Raw genomic sequence first — 18,224 nt, forward strand, 5'->3', positions numbered from 1 at the left:
TACTTCTCCAATCTCACCGCAATGAAAAGAATGTATATCGAGAAGGCTTGAGGATAGAGACAGAACCCCAACAATGGACCACAAATCCAGGGGGACATGCCAACCTACCTTGGTCAAATCCATTCCAAGTTTGAGTTGTGAAATGAGATGAAGAATTATACTACGCTGATCCTCCATGACGCCCAATTCCGTCTCTTCCTTATCTTCATTGTCACTTTTTTCATCTTCAGACAAAACCAATTCAGAGCCTGAGTTTGGCTAAAATGAAATAATCAATAAAAATCACCAGCTGGTCCAACAGAAGTTAGAAATAAAGTGTATGAATTCATATGCTTTGCAATGACAGAAGAAACCCAATCCTGTCATGCGCAGAGCTGCTCTGTGACCCAGTCCTGTTGGCCATGGGGCAGATGAGTCCCCTGGGGGTCGGCTCTGTGCCTTGGACACTGCATATCCCCTTTCATCTCTCCCGTCTTCCCCGATTAGTGAGCCTAAGGGACTTCCCCTGACAAAACAGCTCCCTGTTCTTTAAGAAACTAACTATAGTATATGGGTATGAACTCCCTTCATTTTGCCTATTAGCAAGTAGGAGTTTACCAAAGTTAAACTCCCGTTAACTTGCACGACCCAGGCCACTTCATATCTAATATACATTTTTCTGTTTAGAAGTAAAAGTTGGATTATCCAGGGAGTAACTAAAATTATTTATGGAAAAATGTGCTCTAAGACTATTCTATCCAAATCAATTAGGATCACTCTACCAGGTGTAAGAAAAGGCTGAGAATTGGCATTAATTTAGGGAGGAAGATACCAAATGAAAATGTAAGGCAAAACTCCTGAAACTTTATAATACTACTGGGATTCACACTGGCCAACAGACCCTGCTTTCCTCGATGCAAGTTTATTAATTCAATCACTCGATTCCATCTTTTCACATTACATAGAAAACAGGCAACTTACTAAACTGGGCAAGGGGATTACTGCACATAAAATTTTCCAATATCCAAGTGTTAAGAACTCTGGCTACAAGGTAAACTTGCCCTCAGCATTCTATTGAAAGAAGTCTCCACATTCCACACTCCACATTTACCTATGTTCTTATGATGCTTGCTTATATATAAGCAAAAGCACTCTGCACAGAACATTATACATTTCTTTCCAATTATCAGTAACAGGTCAGACATAATCTACAGAAATTCAGAAGCTCAAAGGTATTAAATATGAAAGGATACAGACTTGTCCAAATGTTCATGCAAAAAACGAACAATTTACTAACCTCATTAGACAGAATCATTTTATATCTACAGGCACTTCTAACATACAAAGGTTATTTTAGTGGTCAAGGTGTTTAAAACTGTCTGGCCTTACGTACCCACACTGACCATTCTTTTCCAACATTCCAAAGAGAGGTGATAATGGTGTTCCTTCCCTCCTGGGGTAGGCGTCTTTAAAACTTCAACGTAAATAGACATTTTCCATAGACATACTCCTAAGGTGTTCTGAATCAGCTCTAAATAATCCCAATTCTAAAGAGATGGTTGGGAAGGTCTCAGTGAAGCCCACAGGATATTCCCCCAGCCAAAAGCTAAGTTTTCTTTCATTATGTGCCCAGTTCTCTAGCCACCTCATAATGGGTATTATCTGACATCACTGGCAAGTTGCTTTGCTAGATTATGCTGAAATAATTGAGGAATCCTTACCTGTGCTAACCCTGAGAAGCGAAGCCAGAGGGAAGTCTCTGAGCTGTGAGTTACCCTGATTCTACACTGGAAGTTAGGGGTAGAAGGACACAGGAGCCCAGCACTTACAGCCAGTGGCCCTGAGGGTCTCTTCCAGCTTCACCTCATGACACCCCGTGCTGCTGCGTGACTGCTGCTGTTGCCAAGGCCACCACTGCTACGAGCCTGAATGGCTAACGCTGAGATTAGCAGGGCCTCCCTTCCACCAGCCTGTCCTCCTGGCTCTCCTCCCTTTTGCCTCTTCTGGATCTCAGGTCAGTTTCAAAGTGGGTGGCTGTCTCAGCTCCCTGTGAGCTTCCATTTCCAGTCTATGCTACGGAAGTCAGAGAGCTCAGACACAAATCTCTCCCAATGGGAAAGGTGCTACAGCTGCAACTTCCTCTGCAGTGACCTGGTGGGCAGTAATCTGTATTAGCAGAATTCCTCTCATCCCAGCATCAGCTGGGGGAGGAGAGGGCAGTGCCTGGGCATTCTACTTTGGGAAGAAAAAGGACAATCAAAAACAAGTGAAATCCAACCACCACGGTGTACCCAACAGGTGGGGTGGGCTGCAAAGTCCTTAAACATCTCAACAGGAAAGGCAGCTCCATTTCGTGGGCAATTATTTTCTGCTTGAAATTAGCTGTTCTCACAAAGAATGGACTGCATACTAAATCAATTGCTCCACTGAGGCTGCCATAAACTTCATGAAGCAAAGAATGATTCATTCTTCTAAAGCTGTGATTTCCTATTTGCTCACAAGCCAGTGCAGGGGAAATCCTCATCTTTCCCACTCACTGCTACACTCAGTGTGATGTGTTTACAGACCTTCGGGGACCACACCTCCTCCTGCTGTCTGCCTTACTCGAAAATTAAATCCAGCTTGTCCCTGACTTCCAGTAGCTAGAAAGTCTTTCACAAGATCCAGTCGCGTGATACTAAGTACACACATAAATGTGAACACAAACCCCTCCAGTCTTGCCCACTGTAAATCAACAGCACGTCCTCTGTGTCTGACGATTCCTCTCAAAGACACTGGCTGCAGCAGAGGAAATTAAGGCTGGCGCAGGTGCCCCAGAAGCTGAGTCATCCGGGGTGACTGGTGGCCCTGGAGTCCCGCCCAGGGAAGGACGGCCATGGGAGCCTGGCACACTGCCCTTTGGTGGCACAAATCCTGAGCAAGCCATGCCCCAACCTTAAACAAGGACCTAGGACTGTTTTCTCTCCCACAGCCTCTGAGAATTTGCCCTTTTTCTCCCAATGTGATTTGTAAAAACTTTCCTTACCCAGCCTCAAGTAAATAATCAGAGTTAAGCTGGTTTCATACACCATGTTGACAGTAAACATCTTAGAGGCCACTTTCAATCCACCCACACTGCAGCTCAGTCCATCCGCACAAAGAGAAGACCCCTCCAACCCCCATCGCGGTCCAACTTGGGGGTACACGGATGGAAAGGTAAGAGTAATCAACAGGTCAACTCTGTCTGAAATAGGTCCGTGGCAATGTAAATGCCAATCTACTGGCATCCACAAAGCACCCACATAGGCATCCACTGCAAGGAATGGAGGGTTTGAAGAGACAGGTCTTGATGGAGTTTTAAAGACACAAAACCTCCTTCCCTTTTAGGGTCAAGGGTTTGTTGATTCCACTACGCTGATGTGGAATTCAAAGAGACTGATAATTGTCACCCTCTCTAAGTGCTGGTTTCCATAATCAGGTCCCCATGCTTATCCACATCCACACCCCTCTTCTCTTACAAAGTCCCGCTTGTCTCCTGGGAGTCCCTGCACGCCTCCCCTCTCTGAATCTCTGCAAATTTTCACTTATAAAACAATAACAACTGTCTCAAGGTCATCAAAAATGGCAGAACAGTGTTCCCCCATCTCTGAAAAATATGAACGTGAGAAATGATTTCATAATGCTGAGAGAATTTATAAGACTTAAGCAGAAGAATCTTCAGATCCCCCAACCCCCAGAGATTTTTGCAAATGAGCCAGCCCAGTCACAAAAATGTATGTAAACTTGAAGATAAAATGGAATTAAAATATGTTTTAAAGAGAAGCAGGCTTTGAAAAAATGAGGATTTTAATAAAAACAGAAATTATGACTCAATATTTCTATCACACAAGCACCTCAGGGCATATGGTGCTACAAAAATCAAGCAACTGTGCCTATTAGCAAATGGGGAGAATGATAAGTGAAAATTCGATGGGCAGGAAAAGGTTTCACGGGCAGGCTGGGATTTAGCGACATTCCCTAGTGACCCACAGTGGCCTGTGCCCAGAGCAAGGGTTCTTGGCCTGGGCCCCAGGGACAGCCCTTAAAGTATCCATCCCCATCCTTGAAATTTTATGTAAAAACTGTAAGTCTGGGCATTTTTCTGAAGAGGGGTCCATAGCTCCCCTTGGATTCTTAGAAGGGTCTCTGCCCCTTCACTGACCTCGGCCTCTTGAGGACCAAAGGCTGAGACCATGTGAGAGATGGGCTCTTGGGCTGGGAACGGTCCAATCCAAGATAGTCACAGCATCTACAGATGTTACCCTGCCCTTAACCGCAGGCCTCTGCTTCTTACTTATAAGGAGAAGCAGGTATATGGGGCTATGCCACCGAGGCCAAAGCCAGGAGGCACAACTGTGATGTGTGTTAGGTTTGTGTGGTCCAACAGTCTTCTCAATGGGGACACCAATGTGGGAGAAACATTTAGCTTTGCTTTCATCTCTTAAACAAAATCTTAATTCTTCAATACAAATGCAAATTTCAAGCACGACTGGAAATGCCAATCTTTTTATTCAATACATATACGTAATGTAACTACAGTTTGGGTCCGTGCCAGGAAAAACCATGAACTAGACATTTGTCTGCAGAGTCCACTCACTTCCCTGTCACAGGCTTCATTCACCCCACCCATGTCCCCAAAGGTACTCTCTTTCCTGGCACTTCACTCCTGCTTTCCCCTCCTCAGACGGAGGACTCCTATCCCACCCCATCCTTCCTGCTTTAGTGACCTGTCTTCTCTCTCAACCTAGACCTGGCCTTCAGATGGGGGGGTCAACACAAGCAGTCTCATCTACTAGCGTCTCCTTTATTTGTACACGGCCTTATAACCTAATATCTTAATTCGCAGGACTGAATCCTTACTGGTTAGATTTGAGACATCATGGTAGAAGCCTGCGTGGTTCCATTACCTAACCATTAAAGGTGCATTTTGCCTTTGGACAGGGAGCTTTTCTGTGCCAAACCAGGAATCACAGACATGCAGGGGTAAGAGGGTCTACTCTAGCAAGGATTAAGATGGATTCCTAAAGCCATCTCATGCCCAAGTAAATAAGTATCCAATAAATAGACAATATCTACAACAGAAAAACATCACCCACTGAGCTCCAGTGACCTGCAACCTTCCTGAAAACCTATATGGCAACGACAGACAATAAAGCCAGCTAGAGAATGAACATCAAATTCTCTTTTAGCAGCAAGCATATTGCAGTTCAATCATTTTTAAAGCCTGGCAACTTTCCCTACACACTGTCAACTTGGCAAGGAGGCACTGGGGTGAACTGAGCCATACCAAAAAACCTTGGCACTGAGTGACAAGACCAAACACATCTACATAGTACCTTTATGGGGAAATCTAGCCATGTCAAAAAAAAAATTTGGTAGTCTGAGGGTCACAGAAATGCAGGCAGTAGGTGAGAAGACCCAAAGCACCATGCTCAGATATCCTCAGAAAAGAGAACTGTCAGGTACACAGCAGCATGGCAAAGAAGTAACCAGGGAATGACATTCCCTTATAGACAAATTATTTCTCAATTCCGTAACTACACAGAACAGACAATAACATGTAACAATGGCCACGGGGGCAAGAGTACTTATGTTTGCTAGGGGAAAAGAGTCAACAGAAGCTGGCTTGTCAGGAAATAAGGGGTTCTAGAAAAATAAAGAGGGTGGAGTCGAGACACAGAAGCTAGGGACTGGAGAGATTGGAAGAGTAGGCACGTAGAAGACAAAGGGGATAAATCAAGAAACACAGTGAGTTGCAGAAGAGAAACCAAGGGGTCTCAGTGTCTATGGCAGCAAGTGCCCAAGGACCAATTCCTGAATCCATTTTTCAGATCTTTCTTCAGTTAAAAAAATTTAATTTTTTATTAAATTAGAGACAGGGTCTGGCTATGTTGCCAAAGTTGGTCTCAAACTCCTGGCCCTCAAGTGATCCTCCCATCTTGGCCTCCCAAAGTGCTGGGATCACAGGCATGAACCACTGCACCTGACCTTCCGTTCTAACAATAATAGTGTTAGTGCTGCAGTACAGCATCCATAAAACCAAGGACTTAGTCCCTTTTATCTCTAGTCATTTTCTCATTCCAATACGTACAGCATATTTAACCAAATTATCACCATCATTACATAATCCTCACAGTGTGTCTTCACAATCAGTGACATTTCATATCTTAAGAACCCCATCTAACAGGCAAAGGTCATGAAAACTGGCATAGCCACAACTGAAGATCCAGGCCGACTCCGTATATACGTCAATTACATCAGCATAGCCCAGGGTATACAAAGATGGCCAGCAATCCGGGAAATTTCACTTGGCCTTCTTGTATGAGTAAGAAACTCATATCACGTGACTACCAAGGGCAAGGCATTCACTACTACATGCTTGGAAAAAGTACCTCCCCTGAGGACACAGAGATAGAAAGTTTTGTCATATGAATGCAAAATGGTTGATCCTGATGAACCTACTGTCCTTCCCACATACTGCACAGGTGAGATTTCTCCTCCAGAAGCGTCTTTTTGGTGGCTGTGTCTAATTCTCCAAAAGTAGGCCATCTTTGCTGGGTAGAGGGTATCTCAGCTGAACGGGTGGATGTTCCACTCTGGTCAGAAGTCATGCCGAAGACAGAAGCTGTGGACACATGTCTTCAGCTGGTGTCTGGTATAGTTGGTGCCCCTCGGCCCTGCTGCAGGGCAGCTGTTGAAGGCTCCTGCACATGTACTATCCTCTACATGGAGCCACTTCCAAAGCCAGGCAACCAACTGTGCCTCAAAGGCCACCAGCGAATTTAGGGGACCTTATCTTGCCATTTGGAGGTAGATTCAACAACGAGGCCACTGCGAGGGGAACCCGACGGAGAAGCTGGATCTTATCCTTGACAGGTACAAGTACACGCATGTCCACACAGCAAGCTGGTCCCAGCTGCCTTTTGGAGATGCTGAGTTTGTCGTCACTGACATCACAATCCTCCTGCTGCCTCCCAGGGGATGAGCTGGCTGGCTGGCTCTAACCACACATACACACACATTTACCACACTTGGCTCTTATAGACTGGAAGGACAGATGCTCTTCCTGAGCAAAGGGGCCGACCTGTAGAAAGGTTAGTTTTAAATAAAACACACCCTGGAAGGCAGAAGGAAGTCACTTCTTGGGAGGGGAGAGAGTGGGGGCATTTGTCATCAGCCAAGATAACAGGGAACAATTATATGGAGAGGATTCAACAGGCATTCCTTTAAAACATTCGAGGGAAGCATTCACAGGAAATAGCAGCATGTCTTTGTCTCATTTCTACGTTTCTGATTCGAAACCAGAGTCTATTTTTAAACGAAAGGAAAAAACAGAAATCAAGAAATAGCAAAGAAAACCTAAAGAAAGTACAAAAAAGAAAAGGGAAGAAGCAGCGGCAAATGAAGGGGTAGGCAACAATTTTGCAGCTGAGCTTTTGGCGTGTGCCAGCGTGAATACCGACTGCCAGCGTGCAGAATCCCAGAGGCTGCAAATCAAGTTTAGCATCAGCCCTGCTGCCTGGAAAAGCAGGGAAAGGGCAGGGCCCCAACAACACAGAGGGCCTGCTAAGTGCCAAACACTGTGTCAGGCGCTTTACAGCATCTCAATGAGCAAAACACTAGCACTTTAAAACCAAATCCAGCGCTGAATTACTAACACGGCCGAGAGCTCTGAAAGACACCCTGAAAGCAAAGCTGTTTATGCTCGTGGGACCAAGGTCTCCATGGCCCCTATTCTGATGTTGCACAAGCAGCACAGATCACAGGAAGCTCATGAGTATTTGGGATAAAAGTCACAGTGAGGATAAGGAAGAGGCCACGAAGTCAGAGACTACCACAGCTTTAGGAGACAGTGATGCATAAAAGAAAAGCGTGGAGATCCAGCTGCAGATAGTCCTGGTGATCAATCCTAAAGACGCTATGCCCCACCTGTAAGGCTCAGTCTCCCTGTCTCTAAAATGGACATGGTACCACCTCTCACATCGGAGAGGCCTGCTCTAGGTCTCAACAAGGCAAAGCGTACAAAGCAATGAACACAGTGGCTGGCACACAAGAAGTGCTTGGTAAACAGCCATGCTCTGATGAGGCCTGTGACGTTCGCACTGGGCACACAGTGGTATGTGGACATCAGGTTGCTGCTAAAGCTCCTGCATCCTCCTACTTGTGCTGCTCCCTTCTCCCCCGCAGCTTCCCTCTCAAAGCTGAACTGATGTCACCCAAGCTCCTCTGCTAGGCCTTCCCCACGGAGGGTTTTGGGGCTGCAGGGCCCTGACCACGAGGCAAGCATCCCTTCCCTGGTCTGGAGCTACGCTAGGATTCAGAGAACTTTGAAATATGTCTCAATCAAGGTCACATGCAAATGTATGAACTAAGCAAGACAAAGACAAAGCAGCAAATGCAGTGAATCAGAGATGGTATCCCAGCAACCGACCCCAGAGGACCAGCTGTGGTTTGGAGGTGACAGGAGCAGTAGCCATCCACACCTGTTATTCGAACCTGCCATCCACAGCTACTCAAGTTCTCTAGGCCTAGGAAAGGTAGGGAAGAAACTCCTTCAAGACCCCATTCTAGCCTTCCTGGAGCTCTGATAAGAGAGAACACAATGGGTTTAGACATAAAGGCATAAGGGTAGGTTTAATGGTAAGCAGGCACTGAGTCTGAAAGGGTTACTATCACCTCAGCCACCTCCAACGATCACAGGTAACAAAGCACCACATTAGATACTGAAGCTAGAAATTTGCTTAAGATATGGTCTCAGCATTCAACGGGCCGGTGTTCTGGTTGAGAAGGAGTACATGGATCTTTCTTTCTCCTAGCCCTGGAGACTAGTAAGTTTCAGACTGTAAGTTTCAACTCAACATTTGAGACTTAGTTCAACCACGTTTCACAGAGGTGGAGACTTAATCCTACCGTCTGTCCCTAGGTGCTTCGGACATGCCCATTCTGGCACTTAGCAAAGTGGATTTATGCAAGTGCACACCCACTTTCCAACTGGACCAGAAATGTCAGCCCTCTTTCGGCAAAGGAAAATTGATTATTTGGGGCTGGCTACTCAGGGCCATGGGTGGAGGTGGACGTAGAGGCTGTCTATAAATCTGAGGAGAAAGAAAGCTGTGATCAATTAGTAACATCAGCCAGAGGCTCAGGAGGGGAACGCAGTGGTCTTGTGGTTATCAGCTTACCTTAATTGGAACTCTTTGATGGAGGAATCCTAGCTAATTGAGGGCTTCATTTCTAGAATTCCACCACAAAGGGCGGTTTACAACAGATGTACAGTAAGTTCTTAAAAGGAATGAATTTATAAAACCAAAAAGAAAGTGTGGGAAACTTGAGTGTGCAAGGACAAAAATCTAGATTTTAAAGGACAGCCAGTCACAGAAGGCTATGTGTTGTGATTCCACGTCTATGGGACATCCAAGACAGGCAACATAGATGAGTGGTTGTAGGGGCTGTGAGGACGGGCGGAACAGGGGTGACAGGTAAAGGGTCCAGGGTTTTTGAGGTGATGAAAACGTTCTAAAATTGACTGTGGTGACAGTAACATATACCTGTAAATATACTAAAATCCATCAAATGGTTGGTACAATTTAAATGGATAAATTGTATGGCATGTGTATTATATCTCAATAATGTCATCAAAAATAGAAAAATAAATGAAAAGGTATATGATACAAAATCAAATAGCAAAGGCCAGGAGGAAGGGCGTGGCCAGGGTGATCAGAGGGGCTCACACAGAGAAGGCAGACTCTGGGCGGGGTGTCACCAAAGAGGAGCGCTTCAAGCAGCCAAGAGAAAGAGGGGACAGTCCAACAGCAGAAATGATGCCAGTCAGGGATGAAGAGAACCTTACTGCAGGAAAGTGCAGCTGAGGCCAAGCACAGGGCTTTGGCCTTATAATAGGACTCATTCCCTTAGAGAGCCCATCTGATCCAACAGCTTTCAATAATTTCTAAATATTTATTTCCTAAGTGTGTATCTCAAGTTCAGCCTTCTCCCCTGAACTCTAGCTTTGTGCACCCAGTGGCCTATTCAACATCTCCCCCCTTAGCTATCCGAGGTGAGCAGGATAGCAGACCCCTGCCCACGTCCTAATTCCCAGAACCTGTGTATATGGCACTTTAAGTGACAAGGGGAGCTTTACACACGTGATTACGTTAAGGACCTTGAGATGAGGAGATTAACCTGGATTGCTGAGGTGGCCTCGATGTAAAAACATGAATCCCTAAACTTAGAGAATCTTTCCAGGCTGTGGTCAGAAAGAGGAATATAGATGCAACGTTCCTGGCTCTGAAGATGAAGAAAGGGGCCACAAGCCAAGGAATGTGGGCAGCCTCTAGAAACTGGAAAAGCCAAGGAAACAAATTCTTTCCTAGGGCCTCCAGAAAGAAATGCAGCCCTGCCAGCACCTTGATTTTAGCCCACTGAGACCTGTGTCTGAATTCTTACCCGGAACTATAAGATGATAAATTAGTGTTGTTTTAAATCAATAAGTCGATAATCATTTGTTACAGCAGTGAAAACACATCACCTAATGGCCATCTCAGACTTATTGTGTCTAAAACAGACCTTTCAATTAATACCTCCAAAATATGATCCTCCTCATCTCAGTAAATAACAGCTTTGTTTTTCTAACCACTTGGCCAAAAGCCTTGGCACCATTCTTGACTTTAATTTCTTGCATATGCACTGCTCCCTATCACATCCATCAGCAACTTCTGCAAATTATATCTAGAATCTCATTGTTTCTCACAACTTCAGCCACCCTGGCAAAGCCACCATCACCTCTCTCTCCTGATTACTGCAACAGCTTCCCGTCAGTCTCCTGCCCCTCCTCCCAGTCTACGTCTCCTCACAGTAGCTGGAAGGTATCTTTTTTTTTTTTTTTTTTTTTTTTTTGAGACGGAGTCTCGCTCTGTCGCCCAGGCTGGAGTGCAGTGGCCAGATCTCAGCTCACTGCAAGCTCCGCCTCCCAGGTTCCCGCCATTCTCCTGCCTCAGCCTCCCAAGTAGCTGGGACCACAGGCGCCGCCACCTCGCCCGGCTAATTTTTTTGTGTTTTTAGTAGAGACGGGGTTTCGCCGTGTTAGCCAGGATGGTCTCGATCTCCTGACCTTGTGATCCGCCCGTCTCGGCCTCCCAAATCATAAAGTTGATCATATAACTCCTAGGCTGAAAGCCCTCCCCTCTTGACTCAGACTAAATGTCAAAGTCCTGACTGCGGTCCACGAGGCCCTACACGATGTTGCCCCACGACTTCTCTTCGCTTGATCACACTCCCCTCCTTGTTCACCCTACTCACCCCTCCCAGCCACCTTCTGTTCTTGGAACACGTGAAGGAGAGGCCTACCTCAGGGCCTTTGCACCTGCTCTTATTGGTCTTCTTCATCCACTTCCCCCTCACTTCACTCAGATCTTTTTAAATTTTATTTTACTTATTTATTTTTTATTTCGAGACAGAGTCTCACTCTGTTGCCCAGGCTGGAGTGCAGTGGCACAATCTCAGCTCACTGCAACCCTCCCCTCCTGGGCTTAAGTGATTCTCCTGCCTCAGCCTCCCAAGCAGCTGGAATTACAGGTGCCTACCACCATGCCAGGCTAATTTTTGTATATTTAGTAGAGATGGGGTTTAACCATGTTGCCCAAGCTGGTCTTGAACTCCTGATCCACCCGTCTCATCCTCCCAAAATGCTGGGATTACAGGCATGAGCCACCACACCCGGCCTCACACAGATCTTAATTCCAATGTCCCCTCACCACAGCAGCCTTTGACCATCTAGGCCAGCACCACTCCCTCTCCTCCCTCTCCGCGGTTTGCTCCTTCCTCAGCTCTGCTTTACCTTGCAGCACTGATCACTCTCAACTGTATTATATGTGTATTTATCATCTCTTCCCCCTTGCAGGAAGTCAGCTCACAGGAAGCAGGACCAAAATGTTTTGCTAGCTGCTGTGGCTTTATTAACAAAAATACTATCTGACATTGACTTATTCGTTGCATAAGTAAAGGAAATAAACAGCTGGCTTTCCCCTATGGAAATGAGGAACTGCTGAAGATTCTGAGGAGGCTGGGTAATAGAACTCAGGCCCTAGAAGATGAATGGTTAAGCAAGCAACGATATGATTGCACACAGGGGGGACGGGCACTGAGGGCAGTTTTGGAAGACTCCTGCCACAGTCCAGCGTGAGGGAGACCGACACACACTGGGGGGTGGTAGTGAAATGTTTGACGTCCTTCCTTCTCCTCTACTGGGTAAATATACACGTAAGGCTCTGTGTTAGGCACGGAGGAGGATTACAATCAGTGTAGGACATGGCCTGGGTCACCCTGGACCCTGCAGCCTTGCTGGGCAGACAGTAGTTGGGTTTTGAGTTCCTGTATCCGTGGAAGATCAAACAGTGAGTTATTGCGGGGGTGCAGTAATCAGAGGCAAGGCAGGGAGCTGGCAGCCGGCAGGTAAGGAAGAGAGAGAGAAAGCACAAGAGGCAGCGGGGTGGAGTGAGAGGCAAAATGGACCAGTCAAAACTGTCTGCAGATCCAATTATTCCACTAAACACGATGGGCAATAAAAAACATCTAAGATGACACACATGGGCAGGTGGCATTCAGCTGGGAGAAGGGCTGTTCTCATCTCTGCTCCCCTCCTTTCAGCCCTGCCTGCACGCGATAAAGGAGCCCAGCAGCCGCATCCTGCCCTTCCTGTTCTGTGCACCATCCTAGTCACCCAGGCTTGAGACCTGCAAGTTCCCGGACCCCTCCCATCCAGAGACCCACCTGGCCCACCATCCCTTCCTTTCCTCATCTTTGCTGCTACCACACCCTAGGCTTTGGTCACAAAAATGTAGGGCCCTGCCGGCCTCCCAGCTCATCCTTCCGCTCCAGACTCCTTCTCTTACACTGTCTTGTACCACACCACCAGAGCGTTCTTCCCCAGACACCCAGTGCTCTGTTCAGAAGTCTTCAATCAGGCACACGTTCTCAGGATCTCCTGAGGGCTGTGTCAAAAAAAAAAAAAGGTCTTCAATGGCTTCCCACTGCCTAGACGAAAATGTCTACTCAGCCAGTACTTTGGGCTTCCTCAGTCTGACCCATACTTCCCCTCCCCTCCTAAACTTCCTCTAGGCTAGACTGAGGACCTACATTACACTTAGCACTTAGCTACTTAAAATAATTAAAATTAAACACAATTTAAAAGTTTGTTCCTCGATAGCACTAACCACATTCAGACTAGTGGCTACCATATTGGACAGTGTAGAAAGAAAACACTTGCATCACTGCAGCAAGTTTGATTGGAGAGTGGTGCTCTAACTGTTGATGGCCTCCCAATCCATTTCTACTCCTTCCACCAATTGTTATTTACGTGTACGAACAGCACTGGCGCCACGATGCTGGCTCTAACAATCTGGGCATGAGCAATCCTTCCCTCCTCTAAATCCCACGTTGAAGTTTTACTGGGATCACTCGAATATTACTGCCATGCCTATCTTTCCTTAACTTCTTGGTCATATAAAGTTCAGTGGGAAGAGATTATTTTCAAAATCTAAAATTCCTGATGAAACACCGAAGAACAATTTTACAAACACCTCCATTTCAAAAACAAACTGATGAAGGAATAATGTAGTTGGGGTAGCCAATAGTAATAAAATGATTCTGCGCCTAAAAACTGAAAGGAATTCTACTACCTATGACTTGCCTCTATCGTAAGCACGGGTACATGCCGAGACTAGAATTCTGGCTTTCTAGATCCACAGTTTAAATTATTATTGATTTATGCTTTGTGCTGGGTGATGGATTTCTTCTGATCTGCAGATGGTAAATGGCTTTATTCAGAAAGAAACACAAGACTCAAGTGGATGGCACCATGTCAGTGATTCTTTCAGAACTGTATATTTGATGCCACTAATTGCTAGACTGTCTTGCTTTTCCCATAAATTATGCAGTTATGGGCCTGAACTCTGCAGCAGGGACAGAAGAAAACATGTAAAGCACTGGGGGAATGCAAAGTGGCAGCAGGGAAAGCCTCTAAATTAGGTCTACTGTGGTCCCCGGACCTGCAGCAGCAGAATCACTGTGAATTGGATAGAAATGCAAGTCTAGGGCCCCCCTCCAGACCTACAGACACAGAAACTCTGGGGGCAAGGCAGAGACCAGTGTTTGTTTGGTTTGGGGTTTGTTTATTCTTTTAATTGAAATACAATTATAACTTATACTTGGTACAATATGCAAATCTTATTGTACAGTTCCATGAATTTTGACACATGTATCGCTTTATATCCAACTTAATATTTTTCTGTTTTACCATTTTTAAGTGTACAGCTCAGGAGTATTAACTATAATAACGTTATTGTACAACAGATCTCTAGGACTTTTTCATCCAGTGAAGCAAACTCTGTACTCAGTGAACAGCAACTCCCTTTCTCCTCCTCCCTGCTCCCCGAGGCCCTGCAGCAGATGTTGGTGCCCCCTAGCATTTGAGAAGGTCTGCTCTAATGATCCCCGGACACGGGCGCTGCGAGGAACAGCGTAGAAAAGTAGCAGACGTGATAGGGGCCTGGCTCCCAGCGGGGAGCAGCGCAAGCAGTGTGCTACTAGCCCCTCGGATTCTCCAAACCCAGTCCTAGGTGGCCAGTGAGGAGATGGCTCTGGGCTAGATGCTAGGGGAAACCAAACACGACATATGGACAACTTTTCTCATAAACTTGTGTAGGCACAAGTTTAAGAAAATTGTATTCCTCAACATTAGACAAGGTTCCAGAAATTTCATTTGATGACCCCCAAACAGATTTGGAAAACTAACAACTTTGCTTGGATAAGGGTGATTGTATTTTCATCAGTGGCCACACCAGGCAGTCATTCAACTCCAGCTTTGAATTTTATCTGTCCATTTTAATCATTTATGCTTCTCACCTGGAAATTCCCAACTAATACCCTCCGATGGAAATTTCCAAAGCGTACGATAACACAAAGGAAATAACCAAGCGCATCGCAAACCACAGAATAGTTTTGATTTACAAGTCATTAGAAGCAAGAGGCATTTACTGTTCTTTGCAGGCCAAAAGGGACTGCATCATGAATAATGGAAAAAGCAAAATGCATTAAGAACTCTTCTGATAATGTTATAATGTTCTCTCCAGGCCCCACGGAAGGCACGTTTAATGAGGACTTTCCCTGTGTCAGGCACATATCAATACATACAGGGTAGCAGTCTTTAAGGGACAAAAACTAGCAAGTCCATCCCGTTTTGCTTCAATAGGTAGTTTCTGGATCATTATCTTCCAACTCTCAAACCAGTGATTTGGTACCACAAGCAGATCAAGAGCTAGGAATATCAGAAACAACCCAAAGCTCACATTTTATTCTTTTCATTTTTCTTAAAGACAACTCTGGTATACGCCTATTCTGTCCTGATTTCTGTAAATATTAACAAACCAAGAAGAAAGCATCTAGCAGAAAACAGGCTCTAGCATTTCCTAAAAGAAAAGAAATAAACCAAGAGCAAAACTACCACAGCCCTTAATTCCACAATGAGGAGGCACCAATAATGCCCCACTATAAAGCTACATCCCACTCAATATCTTTTGGTCCAAACAGCAAGCATTTTCTATTCTCTTTAATTTGCATTACGTGTGTCCCTTTTTCTAGCCACAGTGACATAGGATATTAAAAGGTTTCCCTGTACTTTTACTCAGATGTGAAATGATATTCAGGATGTAAGAGGGTAATTGCAGCAATTCGTATTTTCTTCATATTATTCCACTGCCATAAAATCCAAATAAGGCTCACTATGTCCTCTACTTTAAAAACTGTCACATTATCATGCTCTGCTTTGTCCTACTCTCAAATGCTTCGTTCACTGAAAACTTCCAGGGGAAATTTGTGAGACAGCTGTAATCATCCTGGGGTAACACAAACCGTATGTAGTAGCACTATTAATAATCAGAACAGTGGGATTCTTATATTTAGCACAAAAAGAAGGTGAATTTTAAGACATAACTGTGTTCAGGTAGGACCTACGATCCTTTAAATACTGCATATTCTAGTTTTTGTTTGTATTACTCTATTGCACAGAATTTCCATTTCTTTTCTTTTTTTTTTTCTTTCTTTCTTTTATTTTTCTTCATCTCACTCTGTTGCCCAGGCTAGAGTGTGGCATGATCTCGGCTCACTGCAACCTCTGCCTCCCAGGTTCAAGCAAATTCTCCTGCCTCAGCCTTCCGAGTAGCTGGGACTACAGGTACGTGACACCACACCTGGCTAATTTTTTGTATTTTTAGTAAAGACGGGGTTTCACAGTGTTAGCTCAGGTCTCAGTCTCCTGACCTCGTGATCTGCCTGCCTTGGCCTCCCAAAGTGCTGGGATTACAGGCGTGAGCCACCATGCCCGGCCCCAGAATTTCCATTTCTGTAGCATAAAATAACTCCGTGATGACTTTCCAAGCTAGGTTTTCTGTCACTTTAGAGATTTTGACAGAATTCTCTATTCCTGAACACATCTTCATCCCGTTTTCATAAAACAGGATCATGAAACGCATCCTTCATGTGAGTTTCAAGTTTCAAAATAACAGAGTATGTGACACTTTATTGGAAATTGATATTTAACTGAATATTTTATCATGCTATACTTAATCCAATGTCTTTGAATTTCTTTTAAAAAGTTTTTATGTCATTAAGTGTTTCATTTTTAAGGAATAAATATATCGTTTTTTTCAACTTGACAAGTATCCTGCATAAAACTGCATTAAAAACCAGTAACATCAGGCCCTGGATGGGGATGGAAGGTCCAAATCAGAACCTCCATGGAATGCATCTCTCTCCATATTTTCACTTTGTTTTCAAGCAAGGACCTAGACCAGCAGGAAAGTGAGGGTAGAAAAACCACCTCTCCACATGGTGCAGTTCTCTTAACAAGAGGACTGCTGGAGTCTTGCTAGATGATGTTGCCAGGAAGGATAAATGTGTATATATATCAGTTAGTGTACATTCCCATAGCTGCTGTTCATCCCTACAGAACAGCCCACACGCAGAATCACCTGCTGGCTCATTCCAGTGGGTGTTCCTAGACAGCAGCACGTAAAATCCTGGAGCTGAATTCTAAACTAATGCTAAATTATAAAAGGATGTAAGGGGAATCTGACTCTCAAAACGCTTCAAGCTAAGGGATCTTCATGAGAAAACATTTTACAGCGGGGACATAATCATGATTGTTGTGACTGCTTCTTACCTCGAAAAATGCACCCAAAAGGTGGAAAAACACTTGCTCCACATTATTAAAAATTCACTGGCTTGGTATATTAAAAGAAGTCTTAGAAAACATTAATTAGGGAGTCCAATAACCCAACTGAAAAATATGCAAAGACTATGAACAAGATGTTAAAGACAAAGGGAATACGTACGGCTAATACATGTGAAAATATGCTTAACTTCATTCATAATTATAAAGAAGGAAATTAAAAACAAGATACCATTTATCTTAAAAATAAACGGGAAATAAAATAAGAGTTTGACATTCATTCCTTAATGGTGAGAGACAGAATAGCAACCCTCACACAATGATGAGAAAGTATACATTTGGCTTACTCTTGGAGGGCAACGTGGTAATACTTATCAAACTTTAAATTCCCACATTTGTTAACTGAATTTCAGTTAAATTCCACTGCTGGAAAGTTTCCCTATATAAGATATATTTCCGTAAGTGTACACAGTATGTGTAGAGGACAATTTATAATAATGAAAAACTGGACAACGTACATGTCACTCCTAGGGTCTAGTTAAACAAATTACTAGTTAAATAAAATACAGCACATAACTCCATAGATATATTCATAGACTGGAATGGCTTTGTAGCTGTTCAAAAGAATGCAAACAATCTCTACATACTGACATGTGAAGATACCTAAGATATACTGTCAAATTGAAAAGCCACAGAACATTCTTCATACTGTGATTCTATTGGTATCAAAAAAGTTAAAGAATAAATACATATATATATGTTTGCTATACAAATTTCCCATAAGAGACACACAGTAGCTCCTTCTAAGGAGGTGGCATCAAAAGGAAATACGGGGTTTTTACTTCTGACTTCCTATAGGTTTCTACTGTATTTTAATGCAATCATTATGCTGTTTTATGATAATTTTAAAAATCATCCTCCTACTACTGCCAAAGCATGAATTGTAGAAACTGTAAAAAATGAGACATCATGGTTTCATGTCCGGCTGAATTCTGAGGCTCTT

At 44.3% G+C, this 18,224-nt stretch overlaps 1 protein-coding gene across 3 annotated transcripts in view; it reads right to left on the minus strand.

The window, feature by feature from the left end:
• The window catches only part of OSBPL10 (oxysterol binding protein like 10), a 328,230-nt gene that overhangs the window by 39,595 nt on the left and 270,411 nt on the right, over positions 1–18,224 (minus strand). For all 3 annotated transcript variants that reach the window (XM_025376268.1, XM_025376267.1, XM_025376266.1), the window contains one exon: positions 109–258. In XM_025376268.1, coding sequence (XP_025232053.1) covers positions 109–258 — 150 coding nt within the window. The remainder of the gene's footprint in view (positions 1–108; positions 259–18,224) is intronic.

The sequence above is a fragment of the Theropithecus gelada genome, chromosome 2 (genome assembly GCF_003255815.1).
Source record: "Theropithecus gelada isolate Dixy chromosome 2, Tgel_1.0, whole genome shotgun sequence".
Taxonomy (NCBI): Eukaryota; Metazoa; Chordata; class Mammalia; order Primates; family Cercopithecidae; genus Theropithecus; species Theropithecus gelada.